The 24,750-nt window shown below is 35.4% G+C and overlaps 1 protein-coding gene across 1 annotated transcript in view; it reads right to left on the minus strand.

Annotated features, from left to right (window-relative positions):
* Positions 1 to 24,750, minus strand: part of LOC150084896 (mitotic checkpoint serine/threonine-protein kinase BUB1 beta-like) — a 202,759-nt gene that overhangs the window by 39,482 nt on the left and 138,527 nt on the right. Inside the window, exons 13-15 of the mRNA XM_090376385.1 lie at positions 20,367 to 20,599; positions 11,366 to 11,541; positions 1,550 to 1,639 (exon numbers count right to left, since the gene is read on the minus strand). Coding sequence (XP_090232511.1) covers positions 1,550 to 1,639; positions 11,366 to 11,541; positions 20,367 to 20,599 — 499 coding nt within the window. The remainder of the gene's footprint in view (positions 1 to 1,549; positions 1,640 to 11,365; positions 11,542 to 20,366; positions 20,600 to 24,750) is intronic.

The following is a 24,750-nucleotide window of genomic DNA, read 5'->3' on the forward strand; positions in this document are numbered from 1 at the left end:
ACAGAGAGAATTTACCAAAAATAATATTAACTAAATACAGCCTGTCCTCGTATAGCACGATAGTTGTGTTCCTAGAAATCCTCGTGCAATGCAAAATCGTGCAATATAAACAACAGGCCCTATGGGAAAAGTGGGGTTAGGTGCCGACCACCCAAGATTGAACACACATTTGGAACCAAAACATTACCAAACAATAAATAATCGGGTAATTTTAAATGTTATAAAATACTTACATATTTTATAACGATTAAAATACGTAATAAAAAATATAATATATTATAATAAAGTATTTTTAGTATTTTTTAATACTAAAAAATTATTTTTTACGAATAAAATACGTATTTTATTCGTAAAAAATTTATTATATTAAATAAAATAGTCGTAATAAAATACTTACGTATTTTATAATACATAAGTATAAATTATAATACATAAGTCGTAATAAAATATTGCTAATGCTTTTGCTTCTACGTAAGCAAACTTGTTTTTTGTTTGATTTTCTATCCAAACAGATGACAGCCGTTCCATCTCTTCCAATTCTTTGTGTCTTAATCTAATGGATTTTAATTACACTTTGAGTTGTTCCCGCTATGAAAGTTGTTTTTATTTTCTCCACATTCTTTGTAATTCTCGGCATTGCCTCATTTAGGTCTGTATCACGTGCAATATCACATGGTCTTTCATTTTGCTCAAAGTGTTTTGCAATTTCATATTTTTTTCTCTATCGACAGAGGCGGTCTGGCCATAAGCCTTACCCGGGAAATCCTGGTGGGCCGGAAGCCGGTGTGATTTTGGCCATAAACCGTAGTATGAGGACACTATAAATTTTCCCGGGTAAGAATTTTTGACCTAGTCCGCCTCTGTTTATTGATATTGCTTTTTTTTTTTTTTTTCTCTCTCTGAATCTGCAGTGTCTTCGCCAGGACTCTTCCTTTTCACACCTTTAAAGTATTTTACTAATTTTTAGGGAATAAAGTGCAATTACAAAACGAGGAGGCACGCTTGATACACATAAACAAACCTGCGTGCGTATAGCAACTGAATAAACAACACTGTAAAGGCCGAGATACACTATTATTTAACACCCCACATTTTACTAAAGCACATTTCTGGGGGTTACTACCATAACACAATAAAAACAATTTCCAGTTGCATTTCTGCTAGTGGAATCTGTTGTAAACTGGTAGTAAACTCCATCTAATTGCATTTGCGATTATATCGATAGCTGGAATTGTGTTGGTTTTTACGTTTTTATGGTGAAATGTGTTTCCCCTTCACTGATATACTGATATAAAACACAAATACATTTTCAGAATCTTCTTCATTCCTATCGTGTTACGTTCGGTTGGGGTGATTCCGCGTTCGACTGCCATTTCTTGTAAACACAAAGGCGAATCGTGCATAAGCAAATTTGGTTCGTGTTATAGAAGATATCGTTCCCCTATTTATAAATCGTGTATGATCGAATTCGTGTAATGTAAACACATGTTATACGAGGACTGACTGTATACATTAGTTCTGAGGAAAATACAAAATGCTCCATTCTTACCACAAGAGTTCCATTCTGGCAAAATTCACTGATGAGTATACTGCAATTCGAGTAGGTTACCGCAAAATCAACTTTCATCACACTATTTTTCTGAAAAATATTATTTAATGAATATAATGCACCTAATAAAGCTTATTACTGGATTTAAAATGAGAATTACTATAATGTCATATTTTCCATCACCACCTTTATAAATGGTGGACCAATAAAATGTCTGTGAGATACACGTGGGGCAAATTTTTTTTAGCTTTCCACAATTTTAAGGATTAAAATGGTGTATAATGAAAAAATTGTCATAAACAGTTTTATGTTATTTATTGTAATATTTATACATACACACATTTTATTAACAAGAAAAACAAAATAGAAATTCAAGATAAAATTACAAAAATTGCAATATTTTATTTTTATAATATTTAATGAGATCAGTGAATCGATATTTGTCATAGCAATGTGCACAGTATTTTCTAAATTTACTTCAGAAATTCCGTTAATTCAAAACTATATATAATAAAAAATATATTTTGAAAATGACTGTGTGGCCAGACTATGCATGTTTGCAGGCTGGAAGTAGCACATACCTGCTTTATATGTTAATATAAAGCAGGGATGTGCTTCTGTGTTAAAAATATAAATTGGGTCCTTGAGGTTGTCACAGACATTCTCTCAGATATGCCAGACAAGCTGTACTTGCTACCTGCAAGTCTAAAACGCTGATGGAACTGATATTCGGGTGACACTCAAGTCAAGTGGACCCAATTTCGGCGAAGTCTGGATGGTCTGTGACAGCCAAATCCTCTGCTTGCACCTTCACGATGGTGGGACTGTTAGTAATCCTGGGTATAACCTCCATGCACAAGTATATGGTGGGTGACCACCCAGGTGTGAACCAACGTAAGCAGGGGTCAAGGTGTGGCGCCCACACCACATGGAGGAACACCCCTCTATGTTACCAGGCAGTACTAGGTGGTAGATGATTCTCATCAAACGGTGAAATACCACCACTTTGCTTATTGGAGGCTTGAAGTGGTGGAACCCATGTTTAGTCTCTAGAGCTAAGTTCCGGTCAACCCTTCCCTATCTCTTCCATCATGCAGTACGATTGATGACTTTTGAGGTTATTATGAACATCGTGGCGAGATCCAATATTCCTTACAATTTGAGGGTACAGCTCTAAAACGATGTTCACAGGCCGACCGCTAGTTAGTACACCGGAACAAACCTATTGGTAATTCTCTAGGAGGCTTCCGGATCAGCTAGTGTATAATCTTGCTACCTCTACTCTGCAGATAGTGACTGGAGGGAGTCCGAGTAGTGTGTATGTGGGGAGCATTGTCGAGGCCACGTTATGTCAAGGATCTGTGTATTATTCTTACCACGTGTACGCCATATCCAAAAATTTCATTACTTCATACAGCATGTCCCACCCACTTTTTCTTACTATTGAATACACCATGAATTGTCAAACTAATAGAGCAAGCTTATCTGTGAAAAGATCTAAACCTCCCAAGCACTTCCTAATTCATTTCACAAATATACGTGGTCTCAATTCTAATCTCAACGATGTCCATTTCCATTTGCAGTCTGCCAAACCCCATGTACTTTTTCTGACAGAATCTCAGTTATCGGTTGATTCAACTACTGCTCATCTCGGATGACCAAATTATTTGTTGTATGATTCCTTTCGCCACAAAGGTGGTACTTGTGCATATGTCCTTTCTGATATTCCCTGTCAGAGACTTGGCAATTTGGAATCTCCTATCTTTGATCTTCTCTGGCTTAAAATCTCTCTACCTCATTGTGTCAAATTCATCTGTTGTCTCTACCGTTCTCCGAACTCCACTAATCACTTGGAGCTCTTTGACTTCCTCTCTTTGCAACTTGACTTTCTCCAGTCCAACTTTCCTAACAGTGCGGTAATTTTCCTTGGTGATTTTAATGTTCACAACTCCAGCTGGCTTCCGTTTTCTAGTCACACTGACCAAGCAGGTCGAGATGCTGAGGCTTTTGCAATTACTAATGACCTGGCACAGATCATAATACACAGTGATCTGTGTATTATTCTTACCACGTGTACGCCATATCCAAAAATTTCATTACTTCATACAGCATGTCCCACCCACTTTTTCTTACTATTGAATACACCATGAATTGTCAAACTAATAGAGCAAGCTTATCTGTGAAAAGATCTAAACCTCCCAAGCACTTCCTAATTCATTTCACAAATATACGTGGTCTCAATTCTAATCTCAACGATGTCCATTTCCATTTGCAGTCTGCCAAACCCCATGTACTTTTTCTGACAGAATCTCAGTTATCGGTTGATTCAACTACTGCTCATCTCGGATGACCAAATTATTTGTTGTATGATTCCTTTCGCCAAAAGGTGGTACTTGTGCATATGTCCTTTCTGATATTCCCTGTCAGAGACTTGGCAATTTGGAATCTCCTATCTTTGATCTTCTCTGGCTTAAAATCTCTCTACCTCATTGTGTCAAATTCATCTGTTGTCTCTACCGTTCTCCGAACTCCACTAATCACTTGGAGCTCTTTGACTTCCTCTCTTTGCAACTTGACTTTCTCCAGTCCAACTTTCCTAACAGTGCGGTAATTTTCCTTGGTGATTTTAATGTTCACAACTCCAGCTGGCTTCCGTTTTCTAGTCACACTGACCAAGCAGGTCGAGATGCTGAGGCTTTTGCAATTACTAATGACCTGGCACAGATTGTTCATTTACCTACAAGAATACCGGACAATCCTAATCATACAGCCAATACGCTTGATCTTTTTCTCACAAACAACCCTTCTAAGTACACGGTCGAAGTGAGAGGTCCTTTAGGCACCTCAGATCTCAAGTTGGTGATTGTCTCTTCTCCAACGGAACTTTTATCTCATGGCTATTCCCAACCTTGTGTTGTTTGGCATTACAAGAATGCAAAATGGGATGACCTGCGAGACTTTTCTTCTTTTCCTTGGTCAGATTACTGTTTCAAAAGTTCTGATGTCAACGTTTGCTCAGATCGTAACAGTGAAATTATTCTTGCAGGAATGGAATCCTTTATCCCACACTCCACTTTAAAATCTCGTCCTTTATCTAAACCTTGGTTTTGCAATAAATGTGCTAAGGCTGTTCAAGAGAAGAATGTTGCATATCGTAATTGGCTTGTTTCTAATTCTTCAGTTTCATTTTCTGCCTACACCAAACTAGAGTTTGAAAACTTGCTTCTTGCCTTAATGGTAGCCGAGCATTCTGGTCTCTTGCCAAAGCTATTGGCCGCAACGTTTGCCCATCTCTGCTCCCACTTCTGTTCAAACCAGATGGTTCTGTTGTCACTTCAGCCAAGGATAAAGCTGACCTGCTAGCATCCCATTTTTCTTCCAGCTCATGTATTAATGATCTTGGTAAAACACCTCCCACCATTCCCAACACGCTCCCCATTCAATGCCTCCTGTGGTCTTCCGTCAAAAGGATGTCAGAAGGATTTTGATGAATCTTGATGCTAAGAAAGCTCCAGGTCCTGATGGTATTTCTCCACTTGTTCTCAAAACCTTTGTTCCTGAACTTACTCCTATTCCTTGCCGCCTTTTTTCACTTTCTTATTTCAAAGGTGTTTTTCCTTCTGCTTGGAAATTTGCTCATATCCAGCCAGTTCCTAAAAAGGGTGACAAATCCCTCCCATTGCAATTACTTCTACTCTTTCTAAAGTAATGGAGGAATCAATTAACCGCAAACTCTTAAACTACCTAGAAACCTTCCGTGTGATCAACGATCGCCAATATGGATTCCGTCAGTGACGATCCACTGGTGATATTCTGGCTAATGTTACCCATTTATGGACTAATTAAATGGAAAGGTTCGGTGAAACACAAGTAGTTGCTCTTGACATCTCAAAGGCTTTTGATCGTGTTTGGCATAAAGGTCTTCTAAACAAGCTTCCATCTTATGGTTTGCCAACTGTTTTTAGTAATTGGTTATCCAGTTTTTTCTCTGATCGCTCACTGAGGGTGATGGTAGATGGCTCTCTGTCTTCTAACTTCTCCACTAATGCCGGTGTCCCCCAAGGTTCAGTTCTTTCACCCACTCTTTTCCTCTTGTATATTAATGACCTTCTTCCATTGACTGGAAATCCTATCCATAGTTTTGCCGATGATAGCACATTGCATTCCACTTTCCATTTTAAGAAATGCCCTGCTCAATCAGCTTCAACTTCTCGAATATCTGCTATCAATTCCTTAAATGTCGATCTTCAGGTAATTCTCCAGTGGGGCAAAGACAACTTAGTTGATTTCCACCCTTCTAAAACTCAGTCTTGTCTTATATCTCGCAAAAAGGATTCTTCTGCTGCTATGCTTATCTTTAGTACACTCCGATTTCTAGGCAAAATGATATATCTGTTTTGGGGATTACCCTGACTTCTAATCTCTCTTGGCACAAGCACATTACAAATATTGCTTCCTCTCCATCTAAAAAACTTGGTTTTCTCTTTCGCTTTCGGCGTTACTTTTCTTCCAAACAGCTGTTCACTCTGTATAAATCGCAAATCCCCCCGCCATGGAATATTGTTCCCACATCTGGGGTGGTGCCCCCAAAATCTCTCTCAGGCTTCTTGATTCCATTCAGAAGAGGGCAGTTAGGTTAATTAATGATTCATCTCTAACAGAGTCTCTTCACTCTCGTTCTCATAGATATACTGTTTTTGCTGAATGCCTCTTCTACAGATACTTCCATGGGCACTGTTCTTCTGAATTGGCTTCTATAATTTCCACTCTCTCTTTCAAAACAGTCTGAACACGTGCTGCCACCAGCCAACATCCATTTACTGTCCAACTTCAAACCCACAGAACCAAATTTTCATCTTCCTCATTTATTCATTCAACTGCTGTTTTCTGGAACAGCCTTCCTTCATAAGTATTTCCTGAAAATTACAATCTACAGAGGTTCAAGTCCAATGTCAACAAAATATCTTCTTTCGTCTTCTCAACCTCCAACCCAAGCACAGTACTAAGTACTATAGGTTCTAATACCTCTCGTGTTTGGGGTTCACACAAAAAAAAAATAATAATTTGAAATAAATTGCTTTTCATTTCAAAAATGAAAAATTGAATAGTTCACCTGATAAGAATATTTCTAAGATTTACAGTGCTGTTAATTCCAAGATTTCTTTAAGATAGGAAAAAGTTCAGAAAAGCTCTTTATAAAATATTTATTAATATTCTTTCGTTATTTAGAAAAACATTCACATGTACATATTATGTTAATCCTAAAAGTGCATCAGTTGTTTCCACTGAAGAGTTTTAAAGATTATTGAGCCCATTATAATCACTGCTGTGAAAACAAAATCCTTTCCCTTTATTTATTTTACTCTATTTGAAATGTACATATTCACTCTGGTATGGCAAATTTTATGTTAGTGGGGTTGATAAAATAAGTACACAGCAGAGTGAACTGTATGCAATAAATAAGTACAGTACAAAATAATACAAAAAATAAAAAAATAACATAGTACAATATATATAATAGATATAAAAAAGAAGATTTTTAGGGCTGTGGAATAAAAGTTGCCTAGAGGTTCTCCACCAGCTGGAGCTCATTAGCCATTAGGTTTATTTAAAAATGGCAGTTCTGAAGATCTTGTTGGTACTACATTGCAGGCTTCTGAGATGGTTACAGTTGGAGTGGTGCCTCCGTAGCTAGGTGGGAAGGAGCAGCAGTGCGTAGCACATGCTTCTTGATTAGACCGGGGTTCAAGCCCGTCACCACCAAATACGGAGGATGCAGAAAGGTCAGGGAATGACCACCGCATATCCCGGAGCAATATGGCCTTAGTTGCTAATGCTCCTAAAAAAAAAAAAAAAAAAAAACCCAAACAAACCAAACCAAACCAAACAGTTGGAGTGTAGCATCATTTCAGTTCTGTGTACTACCCTTTTCTATGAGGAAGAGATATCATTTCCGAAAGGTGGATCTATTCTGGATGTAAGCAGTTTAGTTTTGCCAAGGTGATGATGTTGGTCCTGATTATGATTACTTTCTAGGGATCCAGTTAAAAGTGGTGTATAGGATGCTTCTTGAGATTGTGAAAGGTTTTCAGAGTGTACCCTTTAGTCACCTTAGGATCCAGTATTCTATATGCTAAAGAAGCTCTTGAGCTAGTAGGTGATGCAGAAGAGCAAACAACAGATGTGTAGAGTGCAACTGGGAAGACACACCTTTGGATATATTGGGTTATGAAGTTTGGATTGTAAACACCAAGTTCTTCCTTTGCTGTACAGAGGACTACAAGGGTTCTTTTATTGGTGTTTATGAAGTGCCACAAGATGGTCAGTTGTTCATCCTAGGTGACTCCTAAATCTGTGTGATGCATGTCTAAGTTGAGAGGGACGCCATCTAGAAAGACTAGGATGTTACTTTTATTTTTTTTTTGTTTGAAAAGGTGATCTGGACGGACTTGCTGGGATTTAATTCTAATTTAATTCCATTATAAAGAAATTCAAAGGCAAAGGAGGATGATTACACAGACTGAAAAAAAAAAAAAATAAAATAAAAAATAAAATACATTTTAAAATGAAAAGAAAGTTGCAATAACTGCAACATCAGTTCTTTTGTCTAAGAATGTGTTCACCTACTACATCTTGATAAACTATATTTAGTCAAGAAAATCTCCTCCTAGATAGAATTATTTGATAATCCTGTAGCGATTTGGTAATCCTGGAGTGATTTGATATTCCTAAAGTTTCCTTCAAATCTAAAGCTTCTAAGTAGGACTATCATTCGCAATTTTATGGATTCACAGGCCTTAATGGAGTAAGAGCAAGATCTGGTCAATTCTATGGGAGCAACTAGAGTGGTTCTCAGGTTGCACACAAAGTTTTGATCTAATTTCTTGAGAAAGTCCTCATGAATGATATGATGAGTTTGGATTAATGAACTTATTCCCCACAATTAAACAACAGGCTTTCTTCTGAAATAATAGTTTTATTTTGGTAGTTGTTGGCACATAGGCTTCTGTGGCCATAATGCACATCCCAAGGTTTTTGCAGTACTTTGATCCAAGCCCCAGGCGGGAATCGAACTTGCGACCTTTGGGTTGCCAGGCAGGCACTATACCCACCCAGCTAGCCCGGTTGGCTGAAATAATAATTACATTCAATAGAACTTTATCCACTGCATTCTGAATGTGTGTGTGATATTACTCAATGCAGAGCTGCTGAAACAAGTAAAGAGAAGGGCAACAAGATTCGTGAAGGGAACAAAGGGGTGTTTTTACCAAGGAAGGCTTAAGTTCTGCAAATTGTGTCTGGAGACTAGGCACATGCAAGGTGATCTGATTAAGGTGTATAAGGCTTTGAATGGTTTGAGCAAGCTCAATGCTGATGGGATTCTTCCTCTTGATCAGACTCCACATAAGGAGGGCATAAATTCAATTTGAGGTAGGATGGTTGCAGAACAGATGTGTGGAAGTTTGCCTTCAGCCAACAAGTAGTTGATTGATGGAACAAACTTCCATCTGTCGTTGTGGAAGTTGACAGCTTAAATAAATTCAAGGAACTGGACAAACTTTTGGAGAAAGTGAAGAGTGTGTGTGTGTGTGTGTGTGTGTGTGTGTGTGTGTGTGTGTGTGTGTGTGTGTGTGTGTGTGTGTGTGTGTGTGTAAAAAAAGGGTATTCTTGGCAACTAATCTGGTTAGCTATTTTGACAGGTTCACTCAAGAGCTGGACTTAGGGGATAATTTCGATGTTTAATTGCATTTCAGCAAAGCATTTTACTCAGTCCCACATGAGCGGTTACTTTATAAGCTGGAACAGGCTGGAATCACAAGGAAAATCCTTATATGAATAGCAGGGTGGCTTCAGGGCAGGAGGCAGAGGGTTGTGATAAATGGTTATTCCGTAGCTTGGGTTGATGTAAGAAGTGGGGTTCCCCAAGGATCAGTATTAGGACCATTGTTGTTTTTGATTTTCATAAAAGACATCAATTAAGGGATAGAGGGCATGATGTCTAAATTTGCAGATGATGTAAAGATTGGTAGAGTAGTTAATGATTGCCACCAAGCAGAGCTTCTTCAGAATGACCTAGATAGACTTCAGAGATGGTCAGAAAAATGGCAGGTATGCTTTAATTGAGCAAATTTGTAGTTTTCGTAAAAAAAAACCATTTTCTAATAGAGACCACCTGCCAGCTAATAAAAAGCCAGTAAGATCTGGAACAACTTTTCAGCAAGCAGGTTGGAATGAACCTGTTAAACAACACCTGCAGATTCATTAGTTTATGATGAATATGGAGAAGTGAGAAAAAAGACATTAGTGCTAATTCTCAATTTTCTTAAGAAATTTTCTAAAAGAGCATTTTTTTTTTATCAATACAGACATCCTAATCAAAGGATAAGATTGCCGAGCTTTTAACTAAGAACCAAGCTTTATCTTCTCGGTAAATGAGCTTTTATTTAGATAATCCTCTGTCCATCTGGCTCATTTTTGAAGCCTTTCAGCAAACAGAGTGAGTGTTCTCACCTGAAAATGGTTAAATAAATTACTTGGTTCAAGGACTGTAAAATTACAAGTTGACCTAACTTGCCATACCATCAGGAAAGATTTTAAAGTACTGCCTTTCACATGGATTTCAAAAAAAAAAAAAAAAAAAAAAAAACCTTATAATTATAGTAAGGTGGGGGAGAACAAAAGGCCCCTGATGGGCAATTGTACAGCCTGACATGAAAACAGGAGTTTTTCCAGAAGGGAAAAGGAGGTGATGATTAGTCTATTGTATAAGGCAATAGTTAAGCTACACCTTGAGTACTGTATACTGATACCGAAGTATCATATTAGGAAGGATACAGATTTGTTGAATTTTAAAAACGAAAAAGGATACTCTTAGCAAGAAAGACTTCATTTTCGAAAATCGAAATGCTTGGAAACTGAGCACCTATAAGGAAACCTGATTAAAGTGTTTAAAGGATCAAATAAAATAAATGCTGATGGCATCCTTATTCTTAGATGACACACACACATAGGGAGTAAAATTTAAACTGAAAGGTATAGTTGCAAGATAGAAGTGCAAAAATTTGCTTTCTGCCAGAAGGTAATTGAATTTTGGAACAAACCTCCATCTGGTATTGTGGAAGTAAGCAGTTTGAATAAATATTTAAGGGGGGATAATAAGGGACAATAAAAAAGGAGTATATGAATTATTAGGAGAGTTGAACAGACTGAGGTCGATAGGATTTTTCTTCTTTATTTATTTTTTGTTTAATGTTGTATAAGCTTGGTGTAAATGATGCTTCCTTGCATCATTTACCACTAATACTAATTTCTAGGGAGCATTTACTCACAGATACAAACCAAAATATTTTTATATTCATGGGAGAGCTCTTCTTTTTTCTTTAACCTGAAATTAATCTGCTGATGCAAATGAATGATAAGCATAATGACTGGCATATAGGTAAGCTAATATTTGGCAGTGTAAAGAAACTGATTTAGATTTTCATTATGTTAGACAGAATACAGCTCACAAACATTTATATCCATTTTTCACCATGTTATTTCATCAATCGTATAATGGTACTTTTTCCTGGTTATCACAAAATAGTTTCTGCACATGTACAGTAATTTCTTTCTGTATACACAAAACAACACTGAAATTGAGAAATTCAGAAAAACTAATCATAATATTTGAATCAAATTCTGATAGATAGTCACATTTCCAGAATATTGGGTGGGGGGGAAGACAACCACCAAGATCCAAATACAGATGGTAACTTAAAACGTTCAAAAATTAAAGTTAATAGCTAACCAAAACAATAAAAATAAAGTACTTACCACATCCAAATTATTACTTTGTTTCAGCCTTTCATGTAATTCACAACAAATATACAATTCCCATTTATGGTCTTCAGAAACTTTGAAAACTACTAATTCATCTCCTTTGTCAGCCAGGTAAACTGTTGAGTATCCACCATTAGCATGATGATTTAAAATATAGTAACTGTGACCACCTGATATAAAGTACAAAAGAGATACTTATTTTCTTCTTTCAACATTCAAAAGAATAATAATAAAGCAAAACCATGAATAGTAATTTCCGTTCTGTACAGTAACTGAACAGCTTTTAAACTTAGAGAGATGGTCTATTTTCACTAATCATTTAACACAGACATCACATATACCAACTACTGATAGAGTGATATTAAGCATAGCTTTCTATTGCCATGTATCTATCTATTGTACTAATTACTGATTTATAAAAATAAAAAAATTTCCTCCATTTGAATAAAAATGTTTCCAATAAACTACTTTTTTTTTTTTTTTTTTTTAAATTCTCAGAATGGCAAAATAGGCCAGAAGTAACTGCTATTATCAATTCTGTATCACACTACAGCGATTCTCAGTATTACTCACAGCAATGATGTATTAAGTGAATTTCAAGTTACAAGTTAGTTGCCTGGTATTACATATATCATGCAGTATCATTTCTAAACCTCAACAAAACCAGGGACAAAGGTTACTATTGTGGCTAAAAAGGAGACCTTACAATTGTATAATGCAGGTGTCAGTCGAGTGGCCATAGTCTGTATCCTTATGAAGATTGGCATAACTTTGTACAAGTGTACAGTTTGATGGATCCTTGGTACCAATATCAAACTCTTAGTACCAAAAAACAGCATCTTTTAATAAAATTTTAACAAAAGCTGATCATATTCAGCTTTTGAAAGATTGTGAGAAAACCACAAAAAATCTGAAATGCATTTCATTGCCATTTTTTTGCTGTTCTATATGTATGTTATTCAATTGACTGATATTTTCTGGTAATATGCCCATATTATGAAAGTGGAAATTGAACATAGCCTATTAATGTACTGAAAGGTTGCCAAACAGAACAAATAAAGCTGCATTATATGCATTTAATGCATTTGTATATATAATTGAATTAAGGTGGATTTTAGAATTTTAAAGATTATATGTTCTAAAATTTCAATGATTAAATTACAAAGAGGATTGACTTAATGAGAGGAGAGGGATCACATGTTATAGTAAGTGCACTCTGTATAAATCACATAAATAATGTCAATTAATCAACAAAATGTTAAAAAAGTCAGAAGGGATAATAAAACTATCAGAGGAAGTATAATAGTAGAAACGAAACATGGATGCTCACTGGCTGTAAGCATTAGGTTTAATATATATAAGAAATTAATTAAACATCCATAGGTTAGGAGTTTATTAATCCTAAGTTTGTCCAGAATTAAGAAAAGTTAAAAACATTGATTAAAAATATGCATTTACAAAGTAAACCAAAAGTAAAATTGTAAAATGAAAGTAACTGTGTTCTGAAGAACAGAGAGATAATATCTTGTGTGAGAGGTTAATTGCACCAACAGAATCACTGTTAATTATATCGAACTTGATTTATTATTTCAACTTTGCAATTTTAGTAAAGTTGAATAACAGTTATTCAATTGGTACTTTTCACTATACAAGTCAGTATTTTACTAAATGAGTAAATTATAGTACAGTCAAATACTGCTATAATGTGCATTTTTGCAAATGCAAATTTGCTCCAACACGACTGGTATTTTAGGGAAAAATGCAAGTAACACCAAATGAATGCAAAACTCGGCATCAAGCTGAACATAGCAACCTGCACGGCAATGCATACAAGTTTACCAAGCTTAAAAAATGTCAAACGTCAAATATGTGAGAGCTATATTTCCCATTTACTTTAGTTGTATTGGTTGGAGACACACTGTTGTCATTCGCTATATTCACAAGATAACACATGATATTGTTGTTGTTTGGTTGGTTGGTTTTTAGGAGCATTAGCAACTAAGGCCATATTGCTCCAGGATATGCGGTGATCATTCCCTGACCTTTCCGCATCGTCTGTATTTGGTGGTTACGGGCTCGAACCCCGGTCTAATCAAGAAGCGTGTGCTACGCACTGCTGCTGCTTCTTCCCACCTGGCTACGGAGACACCTACATGATATTGTAGGCCGACTCACATTTTTCTGTTAAAAAAAAATTTCATGAGGCATGATAGCTTGAGCAGAGGAGCACATTTCTGGAGGTCACTACCATAAAACAATAAAATCAATTTGCAGTTCCTGGTTTATTGGGCTTTTCACAGGTGAAAAGCTTTGCTGAACATGTGTCGGCCCCGTATAGTCAGAGTCCTGCAAAATAAAAAGATTTCTGCAACCTCGCACTATAACACTTTTATATATTAATTTGTTCTTATTTTGATCTATATAAAACTCATTCTTTTTTCAATCTTACACTAACTCTGATAATCATGATGAAACAGATAGAACCATTCAGAATTTGATTCCAATCACAACTGTTACCAAACATTCCAAATAATTCAGTTTCATCAAGGATGGCGCACTATATCACAATGTATGCTACAAGAAAATTTGGCATTATAAAAATTATATATATATTCAATAGTCACCTAGTGAATCTACGGTACACACGAGAAGCAAACTCGAAGAAATGGATAAGAAATGTAGTGATATATGGTAGGATGAAGTGACCAAGTACGATATGTTATACAGTAAACCCCCGCTATTCGCGGTATCTGTATTCGCGGTTTTGCATATTCGCGGTCGCTGATTTAATATAAAATGAAACCTAAATATGAATTTTAAAGCACTGTGAACATTTTCCGCCATAAAAAAACATGGGCGTGGCTAAAATTATCTTTTAAAATTATCTAAAATTATAATTTTTTGAAAATTATATTTCAGTGGGTGGGTGGAGAGGGTTGACAAAATCGCGAGCGTGGATGTTTCTCGCTAATCCTTGTTCAGTATGTGTTATGCGCTTGTCATGGAAGGTTTCGTCATTTGCTTTTAATTTATATGCTTATAAATTGATATGCTTACAAAAGTGATAAATCTACCATTTTGCAGTGTAAAGCAGACTTTTTCAAGTGTGTCAATGGAAGAAAGTAACATTTTTGTGGAGAAGTTCTTTCTAACCCATACAAAAATATGGCTATGAATAACAACGGAAATGTGAAAAAATCAAAGGTGATGACATTAGCAAATAAAATTGAGTTATTAGATAAAATTTCTAATGGTGAAAATGTCTCCTCAGTGGCAAAACATTATAAAATCAATGAGTCAACGGTACAATAAATCAAGAAATCGGAAGAAAAAATCCGCCATAGTGTCCGTGAAAACGTGCTAATTGCTTCAAAAATTTACTCTAACTCGTGATGTTAAATTAGAAAAAATGGAAAAAGCTTTAGATCTGTGGATAGAAGACCGAACTCAAAATAAAATTCCGTTAAGTTCACTCATCATTCGTGAAAAGGCAAAACTCCTTTATCAACACTTTAGCGAAACTGGTGATAGCACTGGCGGGATAAGTTTTTTAGCTAGTAAAGGCGCTTGTTTGAAAGATTTGTTTGAAATTTCTAATAAATATTACATTTAATATTAAATTGTTTCTTATTTTCATTTCGATGCCATATGCTTGTATTTCACCATGTACTGTCTATGTACATAGTCATATTATGAAGGTACATATAATACATACATAGACAAAATTTTAGACTAATTTTTCTTATATATTTCATACTTTTGAGCGGAACCCCTTTATTACTATGAGAACCATAAATCAGTATTCGCGTTTTCGGTATTCGCAGCATTTCTCAGGAACGTAACCCCCGCGAATAGCAGGCGTTTAATGTAGTTGGTAAAATGAGACTGCAGTGTTTTTCAGAATTTCAGAGGTCATCCACCAAAATTATGAGAAAGATGGTGATGTCCTTGTTTCTGTTATGCTCTGTATGCTATGGTGCGCATATACTATTGAACGTGTTAAGAACGAAATTTGAAATTTTGGGGCATGAATAAGGCCTAATAAATTATGCCAATAAATGTAATTATAATTATTAGTAGGGCATACAGATCATGGATGACCTTATAAAGGGGACAAATAAAGGGGACTGAAAAACTGAAGTAATGATATCAAAATGTAGGAATAGGCAAGAAGAAGGGAACTTACCGCTACCTTGTAAGACTGAAAATGCCCCAAGATTGCATCGTGCCTGTATATTTATGTATAGGTTCGCTAGCAGTTCCTAGCATTAGAAAACAGAGAAGAAAAGAGAGAAAAATTTTTTTTTTTAATGGTATAGTGTCTGTAAGCTAGCTGGATGTACAAATTGAAACAACATATGTGATGATGAATGCTATTAAATACATGGTGCACAAACTGTCCAGGATAGTTGAGAGCTATAGTAGTTTACAAAGTAGCAGTGAAAAGCAGCTAAACTTTAAGGCAAAAAACAGATTGGGTAAAGGCAGATGGTAGCATCCCTCATATTGCATTTGTAAAACTAATAGCTCACGGGACATAAGTAGGGACAAGTAAAGCAGAAAGATGAATGAAATAGAGGTAAGTAGATGGGCTCGGGTAGTTCAGGGTTGCAAATCCCATTGCTATCTTTGCAGTCCTAACTTCCTTTACCCAATCTATTTTTCATGTTAAAGTTTAGCTGCTTTTCACTGCTACTTTGTAAGCTATTATAACTCTCGACTATCCTCTGCAGTTTGTGTACCATGTATTTAACAACGTTCATCATCACATATATCGTTTCGATTTGTACATCCACCTAGCTTACAGACACTATACCATTCAAATGTTTTTTTCCCTTCTCACTGTTTTCTAACGCTAGGAACCATTAGTGAATCTATACATAAATATACAGGCACGACGCCATCTTTGGCCATTTTCAGTCTTACAAGGTAACGGTAAGTTCCCTTCTTCTCACCTATGTACATTTAAATTTATTAGGCCTTATTCTTGGTGCAAAATTTCAAATTTTGCTCTTAACATGTGTTCTATAACACATGTGCACCATAACATACAGAGCATGTCAGAAACAAAAGCAAGAACATACATCGCCACCTTTCTCATAATTTCAGTGGATAACCTCTGATGAAGACAAATTGTGAAAAACACTGCAATGTAGTCTTATTTTGCCAACTATTTGTCGCTTTTTCATATCGTACTTGGTCACTTCCTCCTACCATATATCGCTACATTTCTTATTAATTTATTCGAGTTCACTTCTCTCGTATACCATAGATTCAATAGTATTAAACATAAAAGCTTCTTCACACTTTCTTCATACCAATATATATAGATTATGGCTGTAGGTTACATTTGATTATGCAGTGTCCCTGATCCATAATTAATGTTATCTTCCTTTTCACTAGAATTACTCTTACTTATTTTCTTAATACTATTATATCTATATTAGGATGACTCAACTATCATGGGATTCCTTGTTTTACTCACATGCTTAACCTGGCAGCAGTGGCATCCGCCCCTCCCCCCAAATTCTAACAAGCACTGGTTTTTTTTTTTTTTTTTTTTTTTTTTATTTCTGACAAAAGTTTTGGTTTTTCAAAACAATACTTGCAGTATACTAATGCTTGACTTTTTATAATGAATTACAGTACAATTCATTAGGAAAAAGTCAAGAAAAACACTAAAAACATAAATCACTTATCTCTGCAACTAAGGCCATATTGCTCTGGGGATATGCGGTGGTCATTCCCTGACCTTTCAGCATCCTCTGTATTTGGTGGTTAGGGGCTCAAACCCCAGTTTAATCAAGAAATGTGCGCTATGCACTGCTGCTCCTGCCCACCTGGCTACTGAGGCGCCACCATACAAGGTGTGGCAATAAAGTTTCCTGAGTGGTGCAATAAAAAGAAAACAACGTGAAAGAGCTAAAAAAAAAAAAAAAAAAAAAAAGGTTTCATTTTTATTCAAAGTAATCACCACCTGATTGAATGTACTTATTAAACCATTATAAAAGTTTCTAAAAAGAATCAGCAAAGGCATCCAAAGAGATTAATGTTCAATTCAGCAGTAATGTTTTTCTTTATGTCCTCAACATCCTGAAATCACTTTCCCATGAGGGCTGTTTTCACCTTGGGAAAGAGCAAGAAGTCTGCTGGTACTAGACTGGTAGAGTAGGTGGATGATTAATCTGTGCAATGCCATGTTTCATCAGAAATGTTTTCACAAGTGCAGAACGTGTGGGGACAGTGTTGTGCAAAACAGGGAACGGTTGCCTTTCTCTTGAAATTGTGGCTCACCCGTGAAATGAGCTTTAATAGTCTTTGAAGCATTTGTAAATATAGTGCAGCATTGATTCTCACACCCTCCAGGTACAAATTCCTTGTCAAGCCTACCCTGTTTGTTGAAAAACATGATCAGCATAGTTTTGATCCTGGACTTCTCTAAATGAAACTTTATAGACCTTTGTGATGAGTTAAGTCTGCCGAATGCTTTGGCACTTTGTCTCTGGGTCACACTAAAACACCCAACACTTATTTTCAGTGACAGTACAGTAGAGGAAATTAGGATTGTCTTGACAAGACTGGATGAAGTCTTTGCATGATGATACTCTTCACTGTTTCTGCTCAACTGTGGGGCTGCATGACAAATTTTACACAGACCTCCCTTTCCCCTAAAACTTCAGAATGCACAATCATCTCCTTATTCATATCCAACTCACCAACAATCATAGTGAGTGTCAAAGAACAAATCTCTTGGCACAATTTCCTGAACTTTTGCAACTCTATCCTGATTTCGAGAGGTTGACAGATGCCCACTTGAGTAATTGCAAACATCCTGACATCTGTCTTTGAACTGCTTTTACCATTCAAACACACTGGTATAAATTAACGTTTCATCACCATAAACAGTTTTCAACAGTTCATAAGGTTTCTGTTTGCAGATCTTCCCAATTTAAAGTAAAATAAATTTTATGCTCATTCTTTGTCCCATTGCAAAAATCACGACACAGAATGTTAACGCTACTAACAAAATTGGTTGGTACTTACAATCTGCCAGCCCAATTGACAATCTCTGCACAACCATCTGTTGAAGGAAGTTTGAACTACCTCATACCAGTCCTTTTTTTATTTTCAAACTCATTGAGCGTGACCACAACAGCACCGGCGCCTCCGTAGCCAGGTGGGAAGGAGCAGCAGTGCGTAGCACACGCTTCTTGATTAGACCGGGGTTCGAGCCCGTCACCACCAAATACCGAAGATGCGGAAAGGTCAGGGAATGACCACCGCATATCCCAGAGCAATATGGCCTTAGTTACTAATGCTCCTAAAAACCAAATAACAAACAAACAAACAGCACCAGTATGGAAACTTTACTGCTCACCTCACATATCATTTCCAAAATTTGTATATACTTCCTCCTAAGTATACAGACAGAGGAGGAGGAGCTGCTAATTTCAGAGTGGTAATTAATGAGCAACAGACATATATATTATATTATTATTAGCCATATGGTGCAAGGAAGCCTGAGGCTTATGCTGCACCAGCCAAAATAAAGAAAATTTCTGAATTACCGAGAGAGAGAGAGAGAGAGAGAGAGAGAGAGAGAGAGAGAAAATAAGAGTCAGAAGTAGAAGTGAATCACCAAGAAAGAGAAAAATTATGATATCCAGCTCAGGACCCTGGGTGTGCCAAGACCATACTCACCGGATGTGTGAGGTTGTATTTTTCAAGTGGCCTTTTACCATCTATACAAGATGGTAAAAGAGAACATAAAAGGCTGACGGGGCTAGCCAGGTGGGTAAAGTGCCTGTCTGGCAACCCAAAGGTCGTGGGTTCGAATCCCGCCTCGGGCTTGGATTAGACTAAAATGCAAAAACTTTGGGAGGTGCAATATGGCCACAGAAGCCGACTAACAACTAACAAAAGGAAAAAAAAAAAAAAAAGACACACAACTAACAAAAGAAAAGAAAAAAAAAAAAAAAAAAGACAACTAACAAAAGAAAAAAAAAAAAAAAACAACATAAAAGAAAAATTTGACTATCAAAAAGCTTCAAGGAATGGGCATATAGTCATTCAGCTACAACTTAATCAAACTGAATGAATTTGCACACAAAGAAAGATGTCAGATTAGAAAATACAATCCTTAAACTTACTGATGATGATAAATTTAACTAATTTAGCTATGACAAAGAAAAACTGCATGTTCTGACGGAGGTTTTGTCAGTGGATTGACAGAAATGTATTGACCATTTGTGAAAGATGGAATGTTGAATACGTTGCACCTTTAATTATCAATGCAACAGAAAGCAATGATAAATCTGATGTCTTAAGAGAAAAAAAAAAGGCTCTTTTAGGAACAAAAAAGTTATGGTAAAGAGTTTTCTTTATTATATTATGAAACTTGTAAATGTTTTTTTGTAACTTGTTTATTTAATCAAGAACAGAATTAGACCATAAAAACTGAAAAGATCATTTGCGTCTATAACAAAATTAAAAAATGTTTAATTCTATTAAGCAATTATCCTACACAAAATAACAATAATAAGATACATAAAAATAGGCAATTTATGAAATTATAAATCATTCATACACAGTATGAGATTTTTAAAAAATACAATTTTTTTTCAAAATCTCATTTTAAAAAATTACTGTAAATAAATCATCTACAGTACATATTTATTTATACTCTAATAAATAATCTTTATAAAAATATTTACAATGTGTAATTTTTACAGGAAAATAATGCAATATTTTTGAAACATTGTATATATTTAACACAAACCATTCCTAATATATCTTCACTTTCTAATTTCAGTAATGGAAATAGCCACATTACATGCTTTGAGTTTCTGAGTGGTCAGCTTAATTTCTCAATTATGCATGCATAATTTTTTTTTGTACTATACTAGAGCTGTCAAACAGAAAAAACAACTTACAGATATAAACTGAATGTTATTACTACAAATCTGAAAATGCAATAAGTAAGATATATACTCACCAAAAGTAATAACTTCTCCTAATGTAATATTCACCTTTGTGTTTATTTGGATAAAATTTGACCTTGCTTCCAATGGAACTGGCAACTCTAATAGCAATTTTTTAATAATCTCATCATCAAACGGATTAATATCTACTGTGGTAACCCCTGTCGTTTTGTTGGAAGGTATTTCATTTAAATGATTTTCATGGCACTGCGGTACAGTAGACTTGACTAATGGACAAGGATCCTCACTAGAATTCGCAAATGGGGTAAACAGTTAAATAACAATTTGCAAGGAAGAGAAAACAAAGGACATAAGATATTGCTAAAAACTAAATTAGATTTGAATTTACAAAAACTACATAGAAAATTCTCCTCCTTTGGACTCAGTTACATTTGACTTTACATGTATTTGTTTAAATAAAACTGTTTATAACACAGGGAAAGGGTAAAAGTTATAGGTTACAAAGTCTGAATTATAAAAATGAAGTGCACCTTTAACATTAGAAGTCCTTGACTTTCAATAATGGTGTAGCAAGATCACATCTGTGATAATATTTAAGTCATCAATTGCCACCTACAGTGACTATAATTCTTTTATTTTTAATATGTTTTTTTTTTTTTTTTTTTTTTTCTAGTGTCAGCAGTCTTGAGACGTTGTACACAGATGACTTGTGTAAGCAGTTGCACGTTGTGAATACGAACCAAAGATAACTGTATGATATCAGCAAGGCTCCTCAGAATCATATAATGATGTTGTTGTTAGTTTAGGGATTTATTAGGTGCATCGGCAACTATGGACATAGTACGCCAACAGTGTTAAAGTTTTCATAGGCTACCACAGTTTTTTGAATGCCTGGACTGTCACTCACTGTTGTTGACTTGAATCTATATTTAAATTGCTTAATCCACTGTCTAACTGTACTACACAGAAATGCAGTGCAGTGCAGCTAGGCAGTTTTTTCAGAAGCAAATATTCTTCATACACTTCATGTAACACAGGGGTAAGTTTTATAAGCATTTCTTTTTCAGTAACAAAATTTAAGAGAGCAGCATATAGTTTTTCATATATGAGATGTGATCACAATATCAGGGGCTGATTTTGTATCTGAAATTGCTGCATCATAACAAGTTAAGACTTGCTGCAACACATTTGGTGACTGATCAAAAATAGTAATGCAGGAATCATCTGTTTATCTGCAGTTAGCTGGAATTAGTGCAAGAGTTGAACTGGCTGCCCTTCAACTTCAAAAACCAATGATTCAGTTGCTCATATATGTAATTTTAACTCAAGAGTAACATTTAACTACCTGCAAAGTTGCTAGTTGGTATATCTTATGGGACAGGTCAATCAATTTGTATATAAGATTTGAGAATGCAAAGCATTTTAGCCAAATGTGTGCCTTGCATCCGTACTGATGAGCACAGAACAGAAAGTTCTAGCATGTCAGGATCTTCATCAAGATGCTGCTGGCTCACACTTTGTTTCTTCCATCATTGCTGATGGAAAAATCATGAGCTAATGAAAAATCATTAGCTATACCCAGAAACCAAGTGCTCCACCACAGATTTGACAGATTTAGCTCCCTGGTTTTTTTTTTTTTTGGTTTTTTTTTTTTAAATTTCAAGCTTAAAACCAAATTGAAAGATCAAATTTGCAATGACTGAGGAAATTATTCAGAATGTGACACAGGAACTATTAGCAATTCCTAAAGAATTGCCTATCAGGAATGCTTGCAGATGCAATGTTTATTGAGAATCACTGTACAAACTTTCTAGAATGAGCATATACAATGTCAAGGAATCTATTCTGAAGAGAATCCATCCAAAGAGTAAGCTCCATCATTTCCCAAATTAGTTTAGTCTGGAAACTTTTTGATGATATCTCATATGTCAGTCATAATCATTAAGGTAAAGATAACCAAACATCTCTTAGGATTTGCTTCACCAAATTTATGCACAGAATAATTCTATATGCCAGTTTTTGTTTCTGTTTGAAATTTGTGCTCATCTTTTTTTAGAATGGCCCTCATACATAAGTTACACAAGATAAGATCACAAAATTTTAAGACTCAATTTTTATTTATATAACTACTATAAATTTTCACCTTTGACTTTTAAAAAGCTGGAGATTAGACAACTGAAAGTTGGAGGGAAAACAGGAGTTTTTTTTTAGCCAACGCATACAAAAAACATGAGATTTTTTCAGAAAAAGCAGGTTTTTGTAAAGTCCACTCTTTACTGAAATTAAATTTCATGGATAAAGTACACATTTTATATTAGAATAAAGCTGATTGTTTACTAGTATAGTATGCATTCAAACATTAACTTATCTAGGATTTTTCTGTCTGTGGGTTTCTGCCTGAGTTGTGTATTAGACACTGACTGATTATGATTGCTTTGAGAAAGATACCATTAGACTTTGTAATCTTCAGAAATGTTGACTTAAGCTTTTGTTTATAACAATAGCACTGCTGTTCACTGCTGACTTAGCTGTCATCAAGAGCACTTCCAAAGTTTCACCAGAGACTACCTAATTTCAGGATGTTTTTTTTTTTTTTTTTGCTTCATTCTCTGACACTCAGCATTGATAAGAGGAATTATTAAAATATCAAGGATGGGATAATTTGTTATATTTCATGCTTCCTTGTGCACTTGTCAGTTCCCAACTAAGGACCATTGTACATCAATTTTTGTCAGTATGAATCCGAAGAAGGTGCTACTACAACTCATCTATTGCTTATTGCTTAATCTATTTCTTTATCTTCATCTATTTCTTTAAGAACACCAACCGAAAGTAAGAAATTGTTCATAAGAAATTGTCGGAAAAACAATGCCATGCCATTTAATGAATTTGACCTCAGAATTTATAACATAATTTTTCAACAGAAACTTGTGTTCCACATGTAGTAATAAAGTATTTCATCACTGAACAAAAATAATAGAATTTTCTCTTGTTTTAGACATTCCAACCTTGGCAGCAAAAATTCCTAGGTCAGAATTATCCTTCTAATTTAGTCGTCTATGGTAATTAACTTCCAAAATGGAAGTGGGAGATTTAAAAACTGTTGATATAATAAATTTTCACATAAATTTTCAATATATCTATTAGTAATGACCTCAGTACGTGAATGCAAGTATGTTGGATTGAAGAGCTAGGTTCAGATTATCAAATGTACAAATATTTAAAAGAAACAAGCAAATTGCTTTAAAGTCAGACATAAACAGACCTGCATGAGTGAAAATAACATGCCTAGAATTATCAGATTGTTTGGCTTGTTTTACTTTCACCAGATGTTTGCAATTCAGAAGTTATTTTTCTTGGGGAGTTAAAAACTTCTTTGGATCATGAACTGGATTTGGATATGAGTCAGTGATACTCACAAATGATCGCTTATTGTTCTTTTCAATTTGGTTTATTTTTCTTTTCAATTTGGTCATGCTAAAAAGTACTCATATGGCTTTTCTAATCACTTCTTTAAATAGACTTGTCTATTGATATTGTTCTATCAGTTTAGTTAGACATTTAACTAAAGACATCCCAGTCTACACACATTATTAAATTTTTTTTTTTACTTAAGTGGCACGCATCACTTGAAATTGTTTCTTTTCAACATTTCTTTCTGATAGTGTTAAATGTCCACCAAATATTCATCCACTTTCACAGGAAGGCATACAGCCCCTCTTTTTTTTTTCAGCACAAGATTAAAGGAAAGCCTATTACCACAAAGTATGAAATCTCCTCTCTTAACACCCTTCCTAATCCAGTACCATTATCAACACTAAGTGACAGACATTTTAATGAAATCTTACTTGCTGTCAGGTTGTTCAGAAGATGCCCAATGTTGTATCTCATAGTCACATTCCAATGTCAGCAGTGAGAGCAAGCAGCTTTCAGTATGACAACTTTTTTATTTGTGACAAGCTATATCACAGTGTGATATAGATTGCAATCACTTTGTTTACTGCCATCAGTAGCAATCAAAAGTGCCAGAGTTTTTCAGAGCCATCACTACTACAGGAACTCACCAACTTACGTAAGGGTAGCATTCCATGGAACGCTACGTAAGTCGGAATTTCCCCCATGCTTGTGCAGCACTCGCAACTGTGCTCGCTGAATTGATTGAATCAAAAAATAAATGTTCAACGAACATGTAAATAGAATTATTTATTGTATTTATTCAATTTTTTATCTAATGTGCAGAAAAAATTACAAAAGCATGCAATTTAAAAAATATAAAATTACAAAAAAAGAGAGGAGACAGGCATAACATCAGTAAGTTTTACCTGTCGAGAATCACTGCCAGAATCGACATCTTCAGCTGATAAGTACACCACTGTGGAGGATGAAGGCTGTGGAGATTTAGAAGGGATCGGCTGCTCAACCTTACGAAAGACCATA

Source organism: Mastigoproctus giganteus, chromosome 6 (assembly GCF_048544385.1).
Source record: "Mastigoproctus giganteus isolate SK-2022 chromosome 6, ASM4854438v1, whole genome shotgun sequence".
NCBI classification, from domain to species: domain Eukaryota; kingdom Metazoa; phylum Arthropoda; class Arachnida; order Uropygi; family Thelyphonidae; genus Mastigoproctus; species Mastigoproctus giganteus.